Source organism: Musca domestica, unplaced genomic scaffold (assembly GCF_030504385.1).
Source record: "Musca domestica strain aabys unplaced genomic scaffold, Musca_domestica.polishedcontigs.V.1.1 13, whole genome shotgun sequence".
NCBI classification, from domain to species: domain Eukaryota; kingdom Metazoa; phylum Arthropoda; class Insecta; order Diptera; family Muscidae; genus Musca; species Musca domestica.
Genome location: NW_026712172.1, coordinates 3958698 through 3982780, shown reverse-complemented (window position 1 = coordinate 3982780; position 24083 = coordinate 3958698). Strand labels below are relative to the sequence as shown.

At 34.3% G+C, this 24083-nt stretch overlaps 1 protein-coding gene across 4 annotated transcripts in view; it reads right to left on the bottom strand.

The window, feature by feature from the left end:
• Positions 1-24083, bottom strand: part of LOC131800808 (putative uncharacterized protein DDB_G0282133) — a 75968-nt gene that overhangs the window by 39472 nt on the left and 12413 nt on the right. For 3 of the 4 annotated variants that reach the window (XM_059118521.1, XM_059118523.1, XM_059118522.1), the window contains exons 4-9: positions 10121-11311; positions 9943-10055; positions 5188-5356; positions 5034-5124; positions 4867-4974; positions 4278-4410 (exon numbers count right to left, since the gene is read on the bottom strand). In XM_059118521.1, the coding sequence (XP_058974504.1) occupies positions 4278-4410; positions 4867-4974; positions 5034-5124; positions 5188-5356; positions 9943-10055; positions 10121-11311 (1805 nt within the window). The remainder of the gene's footprint in view (positions 1-4277; positions 4411-4866; positions 4975-5033; positions 5125-5187; positions 5357-9942; positions 10056-10120; positions 11312-24083) is intronic. The other variant, XM_059118526.1, reaches the window with a different exon arrangement.

Sequence of the window (24083 nt, the reverse complement as noted above, 5' to 3'; positions counted from 1 at the left end):
TTTATCTCAACACCCGAAGATAATTATCGCCCATAACTCCGAAAAGCTAAACGCAACCAGCGAATTAAGTTATTGATATAAATGATTTAATTTTCATTGAATAATTCACTAATTACTTCTATAGATTATGGTGTTGTAATGACAATGAACATGAATTGGCAGTAAATAATTTTTATAAAACTTTATACAAATTTTTGGAAGAATGTGTTGCTAAAATAAAAAAAATAAGTTCCTATAAACTAAAATTGAACATTTTAAGAACAAACTTTTTGGAAAATATAAGAAATCTGGGTGATATTTTATTTTAATTTAAATTTCGTTGAATGTTTTGTTAAGTTTTTTTTTTTTTTTGCTTTTGCTTCTTATGACAATTTACCGCAAAAATTTTCCTATCCATATAAATACCAGAAATTCCTGAAGTAACTATACCATATTTTCGGATTCAAAAAAAAATTCAAAAGGTTTGCGTAGTTTAAAAGCAGTAAAAAATCCGGGTCCGGATGACATTCCCAGTATAAAATTAAAATTCTGTTTAAATACTTTGTCAGTCCCTTTAACACTTTTGTACTATTATTCACTTAAATTTAGTAATTTCCCTTCTGATTAGAAAAATCGTATTTGGTGCCTCTACATAAATCTGGCATCATGCTTCTAATTATAGAGGAATCGCAAAGTTGAGTATCATTCCAAAGTTATTTAAAAAATTAACTACTGATGTAATTTCCCATAAAGTTAAATCTATCTTGAGTCCATTTGGTGGACTAATTAAAAGAATTTGTTCACAACAAACAAACCTTATATACTTTATACAAATTTCAGCTAGGTGTATTCATGGGTGTATTTATAAGTTGTATACATCAGTTGTTGTTATACAAACATAGCAATTAGTTTCAAATTGTAAAACAAAAAAAAAAAAACATTTTTAACTTAAAGTTTGGAACTATTGCTAAAAGTTTACAACAATGCATTAATTTGAAGTGGCTTTACATGTGGACCCATTGCAATTGCAGAGGCGATTAATCGATGAAAACTCTGGAGAGAATATCTGATTTGGCACTTTAATCGGGTTTGGTGTCAATATATTTCGACTTCTTTTGTTACCTACCCCACATGAGTTCAAAAAATGGAAAATAAACATCTGTACCTGTCTCACGAACATGTTTTCATAATGATCTAAAATTGTTGCTGCACTATTCTCATCTTGTGAGTCCTTTTGGAATTCATCATTATCACTGGAATACTGTTGATTTTTTTTCACGTTTACTTATTAGATTTGAAAAAAAAAAGGTGGCCGTTCGTCGAAAACAACTTGTATGTGCATTTTCATATTCTTGATCTTCTACACTACCCCATGTATTGTCGAAATCAGCACACTAATGAACTATTGCAATATTTTGCTTCAATTTAATTGAATATTGTTCAGAACACTATTACAATAGGTTTAAGCGAAGGGAGTAGGAAAAGGAAACATATTCGTGTAGCGATCATCGACCGAGCTGAGCCGGAAGGCAAAATCAGTGAAAGTCGGTGGCTTCTCATTGAGGACCGTCTGAGGGAATTGGTTTTCCTAAGGGAAGATCCAAGAAGCCTACAATTCGGCAGACAATTCGAAAAGGCCAAAAGACTGTCTTGGGTTTGCGTTGCTGAGTTCATAGAAGATGTAGCCACAGCCTCCAGATTCCGTAGAGTACTTTCAAAGGACCCCAAATCCATTGGATGCATAAAGCGGAATGACGGAAGCTGGACTGACTCTGGTCTAGAAGCACTCAATCTGTTAGCAAATACTCACTTTCCAAACTGCTCCGATGCGGAAAATGCCCGATTGGTAGATCGGATTGTAAGCACTCCCAAGATTTTGTGAGTTATAAACTCATTCAAAACTTTCAAGTCGCCGGAACCGGATGGCATTATTCCCGCCATGCTACAGCATGCATCGACGGTAATAATATCTTTCCTAGATGTCATATTTAAGGCTTATCTGCGTCTCTCTCACATTCCATCACTGTGGAGGGAAGTACAGTCACTTATATCCCCAGGGCTAGGAAACCAAGTCATGTACTTCCAAAAGACTACAGGTCCATCAGTCTCTCGTCTTTTCTATTGAAAACGCTTTAGAGACTAATAGACATTGAGATTAGTTTTCTGACACCCTTGACCTCGTTGAGCGCAGCTCAACATGCCTATATTAAAGGCAAATCTGTTGAATCAGCGCAACACGACGTCGTGGGTTATATAGAGAGGAACCTGAACAATTCGTGCTTCACCTTGGCAGCCTTTCTCGACATCGAGGGAGCCTTCAATAATGTCACACTCGAGGCAATTCATAGTTCCCTCGCAAAACTTAGTATACCACTACTTCTTGTTGATTGAATTGATATTATGCTCAGCAGCAGAATCGTCAACTCGAGCATGAGCTCGTACTCTTCACAAGGAAGCGGAAAATCCCACACTTTTCGCTACCAATACTGGATGGTGTTATGCTAAGCCTTTCTTCGGAAGCCAAATATCTCGGAACCGTCCTAGACCAGAAACTAAGCTGGAAGAGGAGCAGCGAGGAGCGAGCGAAGAGGGGCTTAATTGCACTTTATTCCTGCTAAACTTCCATAGGAAAAAGCTGGGGACTCAAGACTCACATAGTTAATTAGTTGTATGAGTCAGTCGTCAGAACAATTCTCACCTATGGAGGGCTTGTTTGGTGGCACTCCTTAGGGAAAACTACCTTCAGTTAAAGCATTGATAAAGTCCAAAGAGTTGCATAGCTACTAATTACAGGCGCGTTTATGAGTACACACCAATCCTCACTAGACACCCTACTAAACTTAAAACCGTTGTAGAGGAACAAGCTGCTAATTGTGACCTGCGACTCAATGAACTGGGAGAATGGCGGAGTCAGCCTTTGGACACTCCGTCATTTTCAAGTATGAGGTGAACATAGGAAATCAGGCTATAGCTTGCTATTATACATCACCTAAGCACAGCTTTGAACTACTTTATATCCATATACCTAACAGAGACATCTGGACCTGCGACACTCCACCTTTTAACGGTATAGCTGTCTATGCTGATGGGTCAAAGATAGAAAGTGGAACGGGAGCTGGAATCTACTGTGAAAATCTAAGAATCCAAAGATCCTTCAAACTAAACAACGACTGTAGCGTTTTCAGGCAGAAATCTTTGCTGTCAGGAAGGCCATAGAGCTGCTGGCAAATAGAATCAATGAACTGGACGGACCGGTGACTATATATGTCGATAGTCAAGCGGCCCTCAAGGCTCTAAATTCATTTGCAATCAAATCTATGACAGTTCTGGAATGCTCTGCTAAAGCTTAAGTCGTTTGTCAGACTCTGTTGGGTCCCTGGACACTGCAACATATCAATACTGCAGGCTTTGTCAGGACAAGAAGAAAACTGGGACGGCGGAGCACTTACTCTGCCACTGCCCAACTCTTATAGGAGTGAGACAGAGGCTACTGGGTAAGCAAATTCTGCCGGACTTCTCCCCCCTTTCTGACATCAAGCCAGCAGTCATTCTTCAGTTGGCCAGAAGACTAAAATGGCCATTCATTTCCTTTTCTTCTCTTTATTATATTCTCCTATATTCTTAATTAGGATGAACACAATGGACCAAAAGGTCTCCGAGTGGAGTGGTTGTTTTTCACAACCGCGCATCCTTTAACCTAACCTAATACGTTTTGTAATTCAGTCATACTGAAGAAACTTCAGGCCATGCTTACTCGATTACATCGCCACATGTAAGCCACCAGTTCTAATGCTTTACCTTATAAAATGAAAGTAAAAATCAAAATTGTATGTTTGAATTACAGAAGATTTATGCTCGAACATGGTACGTACTTGTCATCATGGTACAATGAAAAAAAAATGAAGTATAGAGGTTTAACTGTTTGGCTTATAATGTCAGAATTACTATCAAAAAACCAAACAACTTATAATTGTAAATCACTGGATAATTAAGACAGAATTTTGATTATTGTTTTCTTTTATCATTGAGACCGACATTTTTGGTCCATTTATTCTCCATATTTACGAACTCTATCGTGCTAATGGAAATTCAAAACAATATTTCGTTGAAATTTGATTTCTTATTTAAAAGTGACAAGTATAATTTTAACGACAAACTTTCAAAAAAATAAAACTTTTGAAATAAAAAAGAAACGGAAATTACATTAAATGCGATGCTATCAATAATTTTTTGATTGTGACCCTATTTTCAGAAAAGCAATTGTGCACCTTCTTCAAAGTTTATAGTGGACAACATACCTGTGAATTGGAACTGTCACTTTCAATTTGTTCTGAATAACAGTGTTTGTAATTCAGGTAGTCTAAAAGTCTTCTTGGTAATGGCAATGTTTGAATCAGATCCTTTCTTATTACAGCTTTTAATATAACAAATCTGGAAAAGGCAAATACATTGATTAGTTTCCTTTTATCCTATGTTTATAGCCAAAAACTTGACAATAAGTTGATTTCTTTCATTCATAATTCATGTTATATTTGGTTATCATTTAAGAAAAGTTAATTTGCAATTCGAATTAATATTTTGATATTCTAATGAGGAAAATCGAAATTGAAACAGAAACATTAAAGCTAAAAATAAAATTTGAACAAATAATAATTTGAGTTGCAAATGGGAAATTTCAAACCACAGATAAATTTCCAATTAATTTAATTCAAATTAACTAGGTTCGTATTATATTATTACATTAGAATAGCCAAATTTAAAATAAAATGAAATTTAAAGAGCTTATGCTAAATAACAGCTCACTATCAACAGTTAAATATTTCTCAAAAAGGTTTGAAATAATATGTAGCTAAGTCATTTACATGTAATAAACAATGTTATATATACCTGCACATATGCTGTAAACTTTGAACGTGTTTAAATCTAGATACTGGATTTGTCAACTGCACTCTCATGGGTCCATGTTCGGGCCTTCGATGTAAAAAGAACAGATATCTGTAAAGAATTCAAACAGTGCACAAACAAATATTTTTATAAAAAATATGTAATATTACCTGCCGCTACGTGAATGTTCTACGGCCTTCTCAATAAATTCTGTGATGGTTTGAGATTTAAATTTAGCATACGATCCAAATGAAAACGTTCCTGACATTCCCACAGAAAAAATATTAAAATTAATGTAAAACGCCATTTATATGATTAACATACCTTGATCTTGCTCGATTCTGACATGACGGACACAGTTGTTCAGTTTGAAACTAAGTGAAAAAATATAATGATCGTCAGAACTATCACGCACAATAAAACTTCCATCAGGTTCGTTAGATAAAACCTTTTCAGCTGCTTCGCTTGATAAAGGGCCCCAATACCATCCATACTAAAAATATAAAAATATATATGATAGACTCCAAAGAATATGTGGGGAAATATTGACATTTTCTATTTAAGCTCAACAGAATTAGATCCCCGTTGAATGAAGTCAATCCCGAATTCTCTTCAACCCTCCCTCCTAAAAACGCACTTTTCTTTGGAACAAAATGAATGAACGTGGATCCTCGGAGGATGCAGTTTGGCAGCACCATTCTGTATAAAGAATTTAAGGTCATCTGTTGTGACAACGAAAAGTTTTAAGACTTCCTTGCCAACACAACAACTAAATCTGTTAGCCAGGTGCGGTAAACCATCAACACTTCAATCATCAACATCGCAAATATTCAGTCGAGGATGTAGGTCTGATTCACAGAACGGTAAGCATTCCAAAATTTAGGTGTACACATAGTAACTGCCTATGAGTTGATCCTTCTTAAACAGTTTTCGCCAACAATACTAGATGAAGTGACGCTGGGCAGAGTCCAAATATTTCGGTACTATTTTTGGCCATCACGCACGCGGAAAGAGTCCCAATTGCACTTTATTCCGCTATAACTCCAAAGGAGAAAGTTGGGGGCGTAAACCACATTTCAAGTAGAACTCTATAAGCGAGAATATGATGGAGATATATATATATATATATATATATATATATATACATATATATATATATATATATATATATATATATATATATATATATATATATATATATATATATATATATATATAAAATGGAACGGTAGCCTACATATTAGAAGCTCCTTTAATCCTAACAACAACTGCAGCGTATTCTAGGCAGAAATCTTTGCTATAAAAAAACATAAATTTGTTGGATAAGAGAACCAGTGAACATAACGGCCCGGTACTATATACGTTGATAGTCAAGCAGCCCTGAAAGCACTTAATTCATTTACCTGCAAATCTAATAAAGTTTTGAAGTGCAAAAGTTTAAACAGGCTCGAGACAACCAGAACAAGGCTGTTCATTTCTATGGCGAAACCTGACCTAACACCTTTGGTGGGAATCATGCCACTGTCGAATGCTCTTCGACATCAGTTCCCTTGTTTTTTGTCTGGGATATTCTCCCCAGAAGTTATTTTGAAAATAACTTCTATGACAAAAAAACATTTTTTACCCAAGTGACGAGATCGTAAGCTCAATAGAAGAGGAACCAAAGAATTAACTGTTCTATTTATGGACAAGGCACGGTCGACGGAGGGGTTTTTGTTGTAACAGACAAAACCAACTTACATGGTTATGCTACTTCGTTCAGGTTGAACGAAAGCATAACAAGTGGAGAAAGATGAAAATGTTTATAAGTGCGGTTGTAAGATTTAGAAGACTTTCCAAAAGAATTTTAGTTTTATTTAATTCTTTGGTTCCTCTTCTATTGAGCTTACGATCTCGTCACTTGGGTAAAAAAATGTTTTTTGTCATAGAAGTTATTTTTAAAATAACTTCTGGGGAGAATATCCCAGACAAAAAACAAGGGAACTGATGAGGATTGGTGGCTCTTTCCGAAACCTAGGTATTCCCTGCCTTTACCCCCTGGTAAACATTACCATCGTTCTCCACTCATAAACAAAAGTTTTTTTTATAAAAACAACAATAAAGGGATAAGCCTGACCATTTTGCAACAACAAAATACTACGGTATCCCGAACTAACAAGCCACACTGTTCTATTTATAGACAAGGCACGGTCGACGGAGGGGTTTTTGTTGTAACAGACAAAACCAACTTACATGGTTATGCTACTTCGTTCAGGTTGAACGAAAGCATAACAAGTGGAGAAAGATGAAAATGTTTATAAGTGCGGTTGTAAGATTTAGAAGACTTTCCAAAATAATTTTAGTTTTATTTAATTCTTTGGTTCCTCTTCTATTGAGCTTACGATCTCGTCACTTGGGTAAAAAATGTTTTTTGTCATAGAAGTTATTTTTTTAATAAAGGGATAAGCCTGACCATTTTGCAACAACAAAATACTACGGTATCCCGAACAAACAAGCCACACTGTTCTATTTTTTATTTTTAAAATAATTCCCGGAGAGAATATCCCAGACAAAACAAGGGAACTAATGAGGGTTCCGAAACCTAAGTATTCCCTGCCTACATCCTCAATAAACAAACGTTATTTTTATAAGCAGATAGAAATGGACGGAAAACTTGAGAGGCTTTCCTATGAAGACGAGGGAACTGGTCAACTTTGGGTTGCGAAGGATACATTTTTACACAAAGCAAGCAGTTGTCTGAGCTTGGTGCAGATCCAGCCAAATCTCTCTACGTAAACTTAAATACAGTGTGTTACTATGACGGTTAGGTAGAATTTGAGTGTTCTGTAATTGTGAAGCAATAAACACATTTCGAAATATGAAATTAAGTACAAATTCAGTAAATAAATATTATTGTAAAATGACGTAACAATACAACAAGTGAAATGTAAAATTCTTAATGATGAAAATTAAAAATTATGATTAATAATAAATAGATAAATACGAAATTGTATTTCTAATTGTATTATTGGTAACGCAACGATTTATAGACAGAACAGGGCAAAAATGGTAATGGATAGGCGGCGAACATCGGTGTTAGATATTTTCAATAGCCTGAACTTATTTTTCAGCCGTGTCAGAATCACTATCAAAACAATCAAAAACCAAACAACTTGTTGCATTGATTTTAAATGATCGGTGAATAAATCATGTGTATCTCAAATGTTCGAGTCCATTTAATTTTGAATAAAGAACTACAGATGAAAAGCTTTCTGCAAGATGTGTGCTGCATTTGTTAACATTCGATCAAAAACGCTTAAGAATGAACATTTCTCAAGCTTGTTCGGATCGTTTGGAAAACTATTTTATTAATCAAGGGATAGTATTGCTAGAAAAGCGTTGGACTAAGTGTATTGAAGTTTCAGGAGATTATATTGAAAATAAAAATATTTTTGAAACAACTAACTATTCTCTTCCATTGATAGGCTAAGAAGTTTCCGAACCACCTTCGTATTATCGAGAAAATCGAGTTGTCTTCTTTGTTGATGGATATTGTAGAAAAAACTTTAGATAGTAAGGTAAGACTTAAGCCTGAATTCTACTGGTTTGCAATTGTTGGGAAACCTACGTAACACAAAAGCCAACAATCAATTTTGCTGTCGAAATATGTTATTATGTTGTTTTCATTTTTTTGTTCATATTTTTCTTCATTTTTAAAATGAGTTAAATTCAAAACTTTTATCCAAAATGCTAAATCTTTCAATTCCATGGCAGAAATGATTAATGGTTAAAGATCACCCCGAATTGTACGTTTCTTTCACTCATCGATTTTGAAAATCAATGGCAAACTTGGATCTCGAAGAAGTCTTCGGATACTTTCTACGCATGCTTCTATACAAAGTCTGTAGCAGTAGCAAAGAAGTGTTCTTCTTAATGCGTTACAATAATTCCAATATTCCTCTTTGGTTTTGAAACTTTTTATACGATGTCACTTTAGAAATTAGCTTTCTTATCAACAATCGCTTTTCGTACTCATTTGAAACGATTCTGAACTATGTATTCCATTATTCTGTATGCAAAATTATCTATCTCAGACTACTCCAAAAATCGTGTTATAGGCAATAAATAGGCCAAAACTCCAGTAAATGAGAGGGAGTAAAGAGAACAATTTTGACAGTTGAGTTACATAGAGAGATCATTGTGTCCGATACAAAACTGCTTACAAATTTCAGGCAATAATTTACGTATTTAATTATTTTTCATATTGTTTAATTTAGAATTACATTAAATATAGCTTTTTATTGACCCCTAGCTTGGTCCTTAACTATTCGTTAAAATGTACGCGCTACGGTTTATTGCAACCTTGTGGTAGCGCCGTTTACATTTTAACGAGTAATTAGTTGTCACTTGTTTTGCCGCCTCCTTTAGACATCGAGTAGTAGTTCGCTGTCATTCGGACAGACAACACCCGCAATATCGTTTGCAAAGCACATATCGTTGATTGTAGAAAGGCATATTGTTGCCAAAGGTAATATCGTTACCACTAACCAAACTGAGAATAAACAGTTCTATTTTATACTAAGAAAAACCCTTGTGTTTTTATTTATCTTTTTGCATATACCCTACGGTCCACTGCTCGACGCATTCGGCGTTTTACTCCCATCGGCGGAGCCCCTCTGAGCTAAACACACATAATAAGAATTTAACATTGTATTATACAATTGAATAACCTATTTTTCACTACAAAAAATGGAATTTTGATTTAATTTTCTAAACTATGCATTGTTCGAAACAACTGTTTTCTTGATAGATTTTACTAAAGGTTTTTCGATAACTTTTTGCAATATTTGAAGGCAAAAGAGAGAAAAAAATTATTTCAGTAAATTTTACTGAGAAATTTTTACTTGAAAATTTATCGTACCTAATGCCAATTGCAGAAATGTTAGAAGCCGAAACATCTACTATTTTAAACGCAAATGTAAATAGATTGTGGTTTCAAAATAGACTATCTGTTGGTTACAAACGAATTCAGTTCTTGCCAAATAAAAACCGCACTTTTACACTTCCCTCTTCAATCACTTTACACAGATTTTGACTTACATCTTTGACTTTTTCAATACTGGATGTGAAATGAAAAGATCTAGGCTCCGGTTTCTTCTCTTCCTTTCCATTAGCGATTTCTTCGTGTTTGTTACTGTTTTCCTCTCCTGATTCTAATTAAAAAACAAAATCAATGGTGTGCATATTTCATTATGTTTATGTGTATTTCCCTCATTACCTTTCTTAGGTAAGGGCGGGAGAGCTCTTGACTGAAACTTCTTACGCTTGTCTTCATTTGACTTCGTTGCAGTTGATTTTTCATTGCTTGTAATATGATCGTCATGATCGTTGGAGTCACTTTTTTGGCTACATCTACTATTGTTTTTTCGAAAGCGGAAAATGCTGCAAAATCGCTGCTTCAAATTCAAGGTAAATTGAGATTTCTTTTCGTTGGAAGATATTACGTTAGTCTTGAGAATTGATTGTGTCATTTCTGTAGGGTGTTCCTTTTCAGTGGAGGTGATTATGTTAAAATTATGAGACATATTCTGTTTCTGGTTGTTTTGGTTATTGATTGCAATCATATTGTTATTGTTGTTATTTGTGTGAGTCTCAGAATCAGAAGAGAAGGTTTTTTGTGTTAATACACTGCATTTAGTGTTTGAACCATGTACTTTTTCTATACGACTTTGAGACAATGTAAGGTTGCTGCCACGAGACCCACTCCAAGCGGTGTCATTGGATACTTTGGAATTCGAGCTCGATATAATAAGTGTTTTGGAGTGTGATTGAGGTCCAATGGAAGCAGCTGCGCCGTCCACCTTATTATCTTTGGTTTCCGAGTAGAGTGTATGATAGAATTGTTTCACCTCTTCCAGTGACATATGCAAAGGTTCTCCATTGTTGACACTGGTATCATCGTGTATGCTCGAAGTAGATACAAAAGTAGAATTATACCTTGAAGAAATACTAGTGGAGACATGACTCGGGGCATGATCACTACTTTCGCCATTCTCGGGACAATTCAAAGTAGACTTTTTTTTGCGCTTATTTTTGTGTTTGCGGTTTGCCTTTGTTTGGTGTTGACATTTCATGAAAGTGTGTTTACTACAACTGCTGGATATGATGACATCTTTGCATTCCGATCCATTTGCTTCGGCGGAGCTGTGGGCACTGTGTCTATGAACGTTTTGTGATCTTTCTTTCTCTGAATTAATCATATCTACTGGTAAAGCGTATATGTCAGAGTCAATTGGAACATTATAGAAATCAGATATTTCTCTTGTAAGTAAAGCGTCATGTGACATCGCTTGTGTTATAAATATTGAATCATCCGGTTTGTTAGCAGATGAAACACTCAATGAATTATGTGAACTTGAAAGTCTGCTATTTAATGAATTTCTGGAGTTGGGTCGATTGCTGCACAGACCTGGAAGAAATATTAAAAATGCAATTTGTTTTTTCAATTTTTTAAAACTTGATATGACTGTAATGGTACCTAATAAATCAGTGCTAAAAAAAGCTACTTTATATGTAAAGAGTTCATGTCTATTTCCGATTTTTTACCACATATGCATTGATTATTTAAATATTGTGATTTATTAAAATAAATGTGTTGCTTCTGTTTTCGCTGAGAACCCTCCATATTTGGAGTCATGGTACACTCACCAACAAAACATTTTGAATCTATTTCAAAATGGAAAGTTTTACTAAATGTAAGAAATTTGTTTTCACCATGACAACATATGGTATACTTTTTTCACATAAATTTCCATTGGCAACATTCAAAATTAAAAATGAAAAAATGGTAAACATTACCATCGTTCTCCACTCATAAACAAACGTTGTTTTTATAAAAACAACAATAATGGGATTTTGCCTGACGATTTTGCAACAACAATTTCATTTTTTGAAATGTACGACAAGAGGACCAAAATGTTGGACAAGAAGACCACTTCTGAAAAAACAATTTGACAATAAACTGAGTAGTTGTTGCACAAATGCGATTGACTTAATTGGAATTTAAAATCACAATTTTCATGAAAAACAAAATGCGTCACCCATATTATTTAAAGGATAAGCAATAGTAGTCAAGTCGAAATAAGCATTTGAATTTGCAAAATTCACACAATGCCGAATTTTGGTATGGATCTGGAGTTTATCATTACAAACAATGTGGCAAAAGTCCCTATAATAAATACCACGTGTGCAAAAAAGTTATTCGGGCCAAGCCAACTGTTCAGAAAATCATCACCTATACTATTTTCTGCAATTTTAACAGAAAGGTTATTCATATTCTAAAAACAAGGAAAAATGAAACTCTGTACAGGAGTCTTATATTGTCAAATATACTTGTAAATATGCAACAATTGGATTAGTTTATTTTATTTTTTTTTTTTTTTTAATTCTTATATTGAAAAAAAGGCAAAACATGAATGGTATGTTGGGGTTATTCCATAAAATTAAATCTAAGATAGTTTATCTCAAAGTTGTACAATCTGTTACCCATTAACGTCAAAATATATATTTATTTTGCAACTGAATTTGAAATCATTTTAAATTATTGTATTTTTTATTTAAAACAATGCACACACATACACAAAATATGAACATGTTTTGGCAGATAGGGAGCATCACAAGAAAAAAGTTGTATTTAGCGGGTAGTTAACTAACGGGTTCTAACTTCCTCAACTGTGCCATGTTACTTTGTTTAATTTGACAAGGACAGTCATGTTCAAATGTCCAATTTAGGACAATAGAATGTGATCTTAATGAGGAGCTCAATGAAACAGTCATGAACTACCATCAGAAGGGAAAAAATGAAATCAAATAAGACCCGACTGTTGAAGTAGACATTCAGAATATGAATCTGATTGAAATATATGGGATTACCAACAATAAATTAATGCCTTCTTAAATGATGTTAACATTGTCAAAACAATAGTTGGAGTATGTCTCAGGTGGCGGGAAAATGTATGCATATTACGTTTAGTGTAATTTTATAGTTTAATTTTAACTCTTGATGGAACAACATTTTATAAAACTTAACGTTTTCGAAAAGATTCCGAAAAAAAAACTAAAAATTAAGACCTTTGACCCCGAATAAGTGTTTTGCAAACTGGGACTTTTGGCATGATGTTTAACTCCATGGCATTTTCTGTAGGTTTCCATTTCTGACTCTTTTCTTATTTAGCCATGGATTTAACCATGACATGCAAATTTTTAACGTCAATTGGTAATAAAAGGTATAATTGTGTCACTCTATCTTGAATTCAATTTTGTGGGAAACCCCAATATTTCATTCATGTTTTATAGATTTTCACCAATGCACTGTGGGTAAAAAGTATGATGTTTTGGCATAAAGGCTTTTTTTTGGTTTCATATTTTGAAATTTAACTGATTTCCCAAATGTAGATACCCATATTAGAAAAAAAATATTTAATATCAATGCAGGTGACAACCTTTTTTTGCTGACGAGCTTTTGAAGCCAGCTGTTTGAAAGTCACTTTGTTTTGCTACAACTGGCGGTAAAGATCAGCTCAGTTCAAGTGCTTGTGATTTAACAAAATTGAAAAAAAAAAAAATAAAATGTGTAATTATGGAAAACGTTAGTGCAGGTATGTAAAATTAAGACGAGGTGCCCTTTTTCTCATAATTGTCTGTTGTTGTAATACTGTAAAATGTTTTGTTTATGTATAACTTTATATAAAATCTATAAATTGTAGTTGTGTTCCGTGGAGTGTTGTGAATGGCAAAGCATTGCAAAAAGGTATAAATGCAAGGTTATTAAAGAAAGTGTGTTAATTAATGAGTAACTAGCCTATTTTGTTCTATTTTGTGTCAACACGTGTTTTGCAGATAAACATGTGTTTGCCCATGCAGCGCTTATTGAAATTTGGAGCAGCAACAATCGCTCAGAAGATGCACTTGTGAAATATGTGTTACAGAATATCAATAATATCAGTTTAAATGAAGACCAAATGCGTTTGAAATCAAAACAAGTTAAAGATTTTGTAAATTATATAAAAAAGCATTTGCCAAAGTGCAACCGTAAATTAGATCGGTTTAAAACTAAACATTCAAAATGGCTTGGGTCAAATCGGCCAGATCGGCTATATAGCAGCTATATGAAATAGTGCCCCAAATCATATGAAAATTGGTAGGTCATCTTGGGAGCATAAAAAATGTATACAAAACAAATTTCAATTCAATAGCTTTAAAATTAGAGTTTATGCCAAAATAAACGTAAAAAAACAGTGCAATGTAGTAATTTTGTGAAAAAATGCAAGACAATGACTTACCAATTTCAAAAAATTTTCGAAATTGTATGGAGTAATGGTTTATTACTCATAATTCGGACATACAAAGTAATTTACTTCTGATCGATTTAGATAGCCTTTTTCAATGGCATTGGTTAAATTGTATGGATTTTAAGTTAAATAAAAATGTAAAAATATGTGCTTCTCCAGATAAAATAATATTAAATGTCATGTTTTATCAACTGTAGAATAATTTGTTGATCTCTTAATAGCCATGTAATAAAATTGATAAACAAAGCAAATGGTTTTAGGTTTTGTAAAACGATGGAAAAAGAATTTTCTACTCAATACATAACAAAACATTTATTTATGTCTCTTGTTCAGAATATGGTTCTGTTGTATGGGATCCTCAAACGCAATATACTCTGATATAGGAAAATCAGTTCAAAAACAATTTGTTTTTTTTTTTTTTTTGGTTTACTTCGCGTACACGGTGTTGGGAATACTCAGAGGCCGCTTTTAAAAAATATGTTAATTTTAGAAAAACTTTCAGACATCTCACACTGCAGTGACCAGACAGAATGCCTACCACGAGCCTTAGAACAGACCTACTGATAGAAGGACGTTTGTTCTTCTCCTCGAAATTACCGGCCAGATGGCCTTTGTTACTCTGCAATCGGTTTCCAAGTGCCATCTTCTTCTAGCTTCTTCAATAAGAGATTTTTTGAAGCAGGTATCAGCTGCTAATAATAACTTATTGAAATTTTAAAAGTCTCATCAATCGGTAGATCAATCCCAGTTCTAATGATTCGGCCACTTCATTACTCACTATATTGCCATGTTCTGAAACACAACAAAGCTTAATAAATCTACGTGTTTCAAGGATGAAACTTTCTTGCAGTCCGCATTATACCGCTGTATAAGGAGCCAGACTGTCCAGAGGAGGTTCAGCCTAGACATCTATATGGGGTATAGTAAAGTAGAGAGAGGTGAACGTGTAGTCACTACTTCTTTAAAAAAAAACGTTGGTTCGCGCAACCGGTGTTTGACATAGAGGAGACCTAGTGGAGAAAATCCCAAGCTCAGGCCGACGGCCGGCTACATAAAAAAGTAGAAAACTTTGTTTCGTAGTGCACAATAGGGTCGTGCGGGTTCAAAGACCCATACTTTTGGTATAATATGCTTTCTTTCTTTATTCATTTCATTCTTAATACAAAATTCTCCAAGTCCAATTAATAGTATTATTATACCAAGTACAAAACTTATAAATACTTTTCACACAGCACCATTATGAGTTATAAAAGTCTTCCCAGACAAAACTACAAAGAACAAAAAATATTAAATAAATCATAAATGTATAATAACCAACAACCAGCAATCAAAATTTTTTTAATAAAGCTGAACCTTAAATATTGTTTGGGATTGATACCTGGCTTCAGGAAATGATCAATACTTTCAAGCGAAGGGCATTATTGGAAAGGGAAACAATTCTAAGCTCAATTGGTAGATAGTTCAACAATCGTGCAATACGTACAACAAAGGAATTTTCAAATGTTAAGTTCTGGGTATTAATATCTGAGTTCTCCTTGTTGACCTGGAAAACCTGAACATGTTAGCCAGCAATCTAGGGGCACCACCTCTGATTGTTTTGTAAAAAATTATTCAATATCTTAACAGATACAAATTGCTCAAAAGAAACTCCCAGGAACTCTTCAACATAATTTGAGATGTGATCATGTTTCTTCAAACCACACACAAATCTCGCGAAAGCATTGACGACACGCCTGAATACGATTAGTCGTATCAGAAAACAGCTCAAGCCCATAATTGATTTAAGGCAATAAAATAGCATTTGCCAACTATTTTAAACCCAAAATGGTAAAAATAAATTAGTACCATATAATCTACGAATAATTGCAAAAACTCTCCTCTGAACTGAATCGATATAAGTCTCATCAAACAAAATAACCAACATTCTATGATAGAGCAATATTATAATTATATGCATGATTGCCGAACTTAATGGTAATGGAAATGGAATTTTCAAAACACTGTCCTACATAAACAATGCAATTATTAATAGTGTTTAATTTAGAATTTCATAAAATATAGCTATTTATTGACCCCTGGTTTGGTCCTTAATTAGTCGTTAAAATGTACGCGCTACGGTTTATTGCAACCTTGTGCTAGCGCCTTTGACATTTTAACTGCTAATTATTTGTCACTTGTTTTGCCGCCTCCTTTAGACATCAAGGAGTATTTCGCTGTCATTCGGACAGACAACACCCGCAATATCGTTTGCAGCACATATCGTTGTGCATAGAAAGGCATATTGTTGCCACAGGTAAAATTGTTACCAACCACCAAACTAGCAATAAATAGTTCTATATATTAAGAACAACTATTGTGTTTTATTTCTTTTTATATTACCCCCCTACGGTCCACTGCTCGACGCATTCGGCGTTTTACTCCCATCGGCGGAGCCCCTCTGAGCTAAACATTGGTCAATTCGAGCCAGATTTGGATCATCGCTTGCGTATGGATACTTGGATCCTCCATAAATATACAGTCCATTACTCCTGCATTACAAGGTACGTATAGTGCAGTGTTGTTTTTAAGTGAGCTCGCGTTATTAAATTACCGCGACACCAACAAAACAATCGGTTTTGTTTGGGTACAAAGGTCGTTTTACAACGTCACCTCTTTCCCTTTTGTTTTGTTTCCCGCCAATCGTCGGCTTCTAATTTAGATGCTTGTATTCGGCAGCATCAAAGTCAAAACAAAACTCAAAAGTAAAACTGATGCAAAAATCGTTCCCTAATTTTCTTTTTGTTTTGGTTCGTTTCAAAAAACGTTGTTATTTCTTAGTTTGGTGTGCTTTACTACGTAAAGCAAAGACCGCAATATTATTCTTTTTGTTTGGTCTGTCCGCTGTAATATTGCAAATTGTTGTTGTTACATTTATTATTTTCTCTTGTTGTAACAACAGTCACATTTCAAATCGCAAACAACAACAACAACACTGTTTAAACCCCCACCGCTGTTTGCTTGCTTTGTCTTCGTTCTCTGATCAGCACTTGTTGTTTGTGCTTCCTTAGATCAGTAAACGAACATAACAAACGAAGGAAGAATATTTGTGTTGATTCTTCTTTCTGTCGTGTCCGTTTAGGTTGAGTAGCTACACTACGTTGGTCGGTCACTTTGGTTTGTTATATTAGTTGGCATTGGTTGTAAAATTAATATTATTATTAAAGTTAGATTAATATAAATACTATAGTGTATTTAATTTTTGTTGTTGTTTGCGATCTTTTAAAAATTAACACACCCTATAGGCGGTCATTTTGACAAGTTAAATAAATAAATATAAAATTGTTATTTTATTTATTTTTCCCCAAATTGGTTCGGTGTTTCTTGCTATAGTTATGGCCTTCGCTCCTCTGCAAAATTTCATAAGAGACTCAGACGCTCTGATAGAATTTGGTGCACAAATCGGTGCAGTAGAAGATGATGGTATAGATATTAGTTTTTTAGAGGAAAGGAAGAGCAAGTAAGAAAAACTATGGCAATCGGTAAATAAATCGTTGCGCCTTTTAGAAAATTCGGAAAATGTAACAAAAGAACATCTGCATTTGGCAGAAAATAAACACAACGCCTCTTTAAACATTTATTCGATGACTATGGCCACAATTAATAGAAAAATTATAAAAACTCGTTGTGTATTAAAAAATTTGATTAAAAACGCGGATAAAAATCAAGAGCAATCGGCTCAATCTCTTTTGGTTCCTGAATCGCAGGAAAATATGACCGCAAATATTTCTTCTGGTTGTGATATCGTTCACAATATGGCATTGCCCACAATTGATATTGAAAATTTTAAAGGAGATTTTTCTTCTTGGCCTTCCTTTCGGGATTTGTTTAGTGCAATTTTTATAAATAACTCTCGGTTGAGTGATGTGCAGCGCCTGTATTACTTGCTGCAAAAGACTACTGGTGATGCAAGGGAAATAGTTTCCCAATTTCCTTTAACAAATCGTGGTTTCGCTTTCGCTTGGAAAACATTAAATGATGAGTATGACAATACTCGTATATTGGTACATCGTCAGTTGTCTTCGTTATTTAGTCTGGTTTGAAAGAGATTAGAGTTGGAATTAATCGTTGTATCTCCTCCATGTCGACTTATAACGTTCCCACGGATCAATGGGATCCGATACTTGTCTTTCTTTGCCTGCAACGCTTACCGGAAGAAACGACACTGCTGTGGGAACAAGGTATCAAAAACAAATCGGCTCTTTCTTCGTGGAAAGATTTAGACACATTTCTTTCAGAGCGGATAAACACGCTTGTGTGTTTGGAAAATTATAGAGAGAAATCCATTCCTTTGCAGGATTCAAATTCGCTTGACACCGCTAGAAAGTCCAAATCTAAATGTTCGTCTCCCCCTTCTATTGGAAAATCGTGTCGTCTTTGTCATAAGAATACCCATCGCCTTCATTTGTGCTCAACATTTAAGGAATTATCTCCCGCAAAAAGGTTTGCATTCGTCAAGCGCCACGAACATTGTATAAATTGTTTGGTAAAGGGACATAAACTAGTAAATTGTACTAGTAAAAATAGTTGTTGGAAATGTGGTCAACGTCATCACACGTTACTACATCGCGAGTCATTAAAACCGAATAGTTCGTTTCCCGTTCTGACTCCAAAAGCTCAGGCAAGCTCGTCAAAATCGTTGTTGTCAGCTGCATCCCCAGTTTTTCGTCCCTTAAAATATACATCCTCCACATCGGTTGGAGTCGAAAATCCTAAATCTAATTTTGTTCGTTCGAAATCGCTGTACAAAATGTCCAAAACGAACCTTATTAAGTTTATAAAAATGAATTTATCGGAAGGTAATCAGTCAACAAAACGTAAATTTGTAAGCAATAAATCGGTCTCGCGACAACTGGCAATGTATATACCGACATTGGCACAGGGTCTCAATTGGAACCCCCCTCGAATATCGTTTCGGGAAACACGTAGCTCGATTGAAGTCCGAATCTGTAACTGCAGGTTCATCTGCGGCTTCAAAATATTACATTTCGTGTAATAATATGCTTGATGAAGTCCGAATCTGTTACTGCCGATTCATCTGCGGCTTCATATTATCGTTGTAGGGGAGATGGATCCGGAATCTGTTACTGCAGATTCATTTGCGTTTCCATTCCCTACATTTTGTTCGAATAAAAAGCTCACGCTGCACTATACAACCTGTACCTACTACTGGAACTAATATAGATTAAGTTAATTGTGTTGAAACATGCTTTGATGTTTCAAGGGGGTCGGCATGTTTAATTTAGAATTGCATAAAATATAGCTATTTATTGACCCCTGGTTTGGTCCTTAATTAGTCGTTAAAATGTACGCGCTACGGTTTATTGCAACCTTGTGCTAGCGCCTTTGACATTTTAACTGCAAATTATTTGTCACTTGTTTTGCCGCCTCCTTTAGACATCAAGGAGTATTTCGCTGTCATTCGGACAGACAACACCCGCAATATCGTTTGCAGCACATATCGTTGTGCATAGAAAGGCATATTGTTGCCACAGGTAAAATTGTTACCAACCACCAAACTAGCAATAAATAGTTCTATATATTAAGAAAAACTATTGTGTTTTATTTCATTTTATATTACCCCCCTACGGTCCACTGCTCGACGCATTCGGCGTTTTACTCCCATCGGCGGAGCCCCTCTGAGCTAAACAAATAGAATTAATATTAGAATTAGCAATAGGATTAATATTAGATTTAGAATAAAAGCGAGAAACACATCGTCCCCACATATCGAACTCATACATCAGTTTTCTGAGTAATATTTGATGAGAAATAGAATCAAAGGCTCTTGTTAAATCCAACGAAACAATTATAATATCCTTATTAAGACTCGAGTTATTTTTCACCAAGTCAGTAAAGTAAAGAAACAATCTAGTAGTATTATGATTCCTACGGAACGCAAATTGACAATTATATATTTTGCTTGCAACATGAGAGCAAGTATTTGGTCCTTCATAATATGCTCACACACCTTAGCCATCACCAGGAGAATTGATATAGGCCTGTAATCATCAGGGTCATTTACAACATTCCCCTTTGGTATTAGAAGGACACGAGCTTGCTTCCACAAACAAGGAAAAACTGATGACATCAAAACAGAATTATCCAAATCCAAAACAATATCACACACATATGTAAAAATTAATTCCAAAAATCCACAGGTGCTCCAACAACTCCGACAGATTTAGACTTTATTCTATTGAGAACAATATTACTTTATTCTATACGAACACAATTGCAAATCAATATTAGGTATATGTGAGTTCCTATATTAAAAAGAATAGTTCAGATCATTAACATCAATGTCAAGAATCAGATCGTCCCCTTCCATACATCCTTACGCAAAAAAACGCCATATAGCCGTTGAACCCTTAGAGTCATATATTCTACGCTCACGACGAAGTACTGATTTTCCAATTATCATACTTTTATTATCAATGTAAGCCTTAAAAGCAGAATCACGAAGTGATGGAACAAGTGTAATGTGATTTGAAATAATCCAATTATAATCAGATCACATTTTTTATGCACCAAAGGAAGAGGAACCAATCAACCTCGAAATAAGATTTGATATTTGAGAACATTTAACGTCAACATCAACAACATTCAGTATATCAATATCAAATTCTGATAGATAAGAAAAAAACAGGCCAGTCAACACAACAAGAAATCTCCCTACTCAACAACATCAAATAATGTATTAATACCAATATTTTAAGAGGCAAAAATAAGTGAATAGTAATAATGATGTGTAACATTATAGTGAGTAGGTTTGGATACCCATAATGGCCCTTTTGCGACTTTTTTGGGTTTTATAAAACATTCGTATCCAAAATATCCAGGTAAGACCCAAGCATTTTATGAAGCAAGTGTATTTTTTCATTTTTTGGTACCAGATTTAAATATTATTTCCGGAAAATGTATATAATATTTTTCATTTTATATATATTCAACAGTTATTACTGAAGAATAGTCGATTTTTATTGCAGAACTTCAGAACTTTATAAAGCGTTCTTCCGAATTCGGTCCGATAAGTGTTAGAAAGTCGGCAAAATAATCAGAAATGCGCACGATTTTACTTCTGAATTCGGTCCGAAATACGAATTTCGCATCAAAAAATATATAATATATATATTAGACAATCGGAGTTGAATAAGTATACAAAACGCTAAAAACAGCCGAACTTGTAATACTCTTCACTGTGAAGTAAAGAAAACTTTAAAAATAAAAGTATCGGTATTGAATATTAAAAATCATTAGAATACCGAATATCGGGAAGTGGACCTGAAGGGTGTCCCAACTAGATCTCAGTTTTTAAATTCTAAATAAAATACAGAATCGTAAAACTTTATTTTATTGTAAAGTAGACAGAATGAAGTTATGTATGGATGAGGTTATGGAATGGCCGTTTTGCAGCTGCAGTATTTCATTAATGCAGCTTCCAATTTCCTATTTTAAGGCTTGAGTCGTCGTTGGTTTTTCGCGTAAACTATTGACTTCAAAAAAACTCAAAGAAAAAAAATTTAAATGTGTTTTATCGCACGATCTACGCTTCCAATTCCGGTTTCCAGTAATTGATGCAGCAATTGAATCGTTTCTCTGGCTGTATGATATGTGGCGTCATGTTGCTGAAACCACCAAATTGTTGAGCTTGGTGTCGAATTGAAGTGGATGAAGTTTGAGCGACATCATCACGTACGGCTGCGATAAATTCGATCGACGGTCTTGTCTTTATATCAGTAACATACCCAGTTTCAGCAAAGTTACCCATTAATCTCTACAGTTTACTTGCATTATTGTGACCCCGAATTGATCGCAATTTGCGAACTGTAGCCACAAAATTTTACCATTTCCGTACAACAATTTCACAATGAGAATGTGTTGCTCATTTCTTCTATCCTCATACATTCTATTAGAAACAATAACAATTGTTCAACTGACACTTCGAATGGCGCCAATTTAAGTATTTCGTTCTAGTCGAGACACCCTTTATATAGACAATAATTTGCCACAAGTAGAACCTTTCACGAACATCAAACACCAAATTTAAAAATATTCCATTTGAATGGGAGCTACCGTTATGGGGGATGCTATAAGAAAGCGTGAACACGTTACAAACTTTTAGTACCGCATCTTAAACAATTCTATTTGTACAAATACTGAATATGGGGTGGTACTGTTATATTACAGACTCAACCGGCCTACGGACAAAATGCACATGTGTTCGAAGTTTTAGCCTTCTATCTCAATTCTTTCAAAAGAAAGCGTGAGTCCAACAGACGGACATCGCTTAGACTTTTACGCTAGTCAAGAATACATATACTTTTTTGGGTCTAATATGTGCCTTTCAGGGAGCTACAAACGGAATGACAAAGCTAATATACACCCTTTATATATACAATAATCTGCCACAAGTAGAACCTTTTACGAACTTCAAGTACCAACTTTAAAAATATTCCATTTGAATGGGAGCTACGGTTATAGGGGTGCTATAAGAAAGCGTGAACACGTTACAAACTTTAAGTACCACATCTTAAACAATTCTATTTGTACAAATACTGAATATGGGGGCTTAGACTTTTACGCTAATCAAGAATACATATACTTTTTGGGTCTAACATGTGCCTTTCAGGGAGCTACAAACGGAATGACAAAGCTAATATACCTTCCATAATATAGTGGAGGGTATCAAAATAAGTGTTTATTCGCATTGGTGACGTTCTGCAAGTATCCCATGTATTATCATGAGCAAATAAAATGTTAAGTTTTTGTTATTTTTTGAATGCAAAATGTAAACAACGCCTTTGTGGAAACAACTTTGGAGGTTACCACCATACTATGTTGTGCCCCGCGAAGCTTTCTTTCACCGGATTAAAAATAAATCCTGTCGTCAGAAGATCTATTTTGGTTAAATAAATCCGGATTAGGCAATAAATCATGACAATGTGGGTTACTCCGAATAGAATTTTGTACCTAAATTTGAATACAACCCAACACTTTAAAGTTCGCTTAGCCGCATGGACAAAATTCAATGTTGCACACAACTGCTGAAGTTATGAAAAAAATGAATTGTTTTCCCCAAAATACATTTAATATTTGTCTTAAAATATGACAAAAAAATGTACGCTATTTTATAAATTTTGTTTTCGGTTTATAACGTTTTTTGCTTCTCCTGTAAATTTATGTTTTTACATACAAAATCACTACTCTGACGAAATCGCATATTTTACAAATCACAATATATCTGACTATATAAAATATAAATTAACCGGGTTAACTCGGGTAGAGAATTTGAATGTAAACGTTATTTTATGTCTTTGGGCTTTTCTGGGGACGATATACTTATAAGAATTACTACTTTATTTTTATAACATTTAGTGTACATTTAATATTAAAGTTACCTTTGCAGTTTTATATTTTATGACAATCATCTCTTAAATTTGCATCTACCGATAAATGTCGGTAACTCAAAAAATGAGTTAAAGAATTCCACTACTGACTACCAAGTTTGCAGTCAAAAACTTAAATATGATTTATTATTCAAAGAAAGCCAAATCACAATAGTGCAAAAAGTAGTAAGTTTATTGTCAAATTGTTGTAAAAAGGGTCTTCTTGTCCGATCTTACAGCGTTACCTAAAATTTGACGTACTAAGTCGACGTTTTTCACCAGACGAGTTAAACAAATATCGTTATATGAAAATTACGTCGGACGTACGAAATTTCAAAGTTTACAATTTCAATATCGAAAGTTGAACAACTGCTTTTTTGTATTTAGAAAAAAAAAAAAAAACAAAAAATGTGAATGTTTGTAATTAGAAAATATAAAAATTGGGAGAATTTGGATAATAATCAAT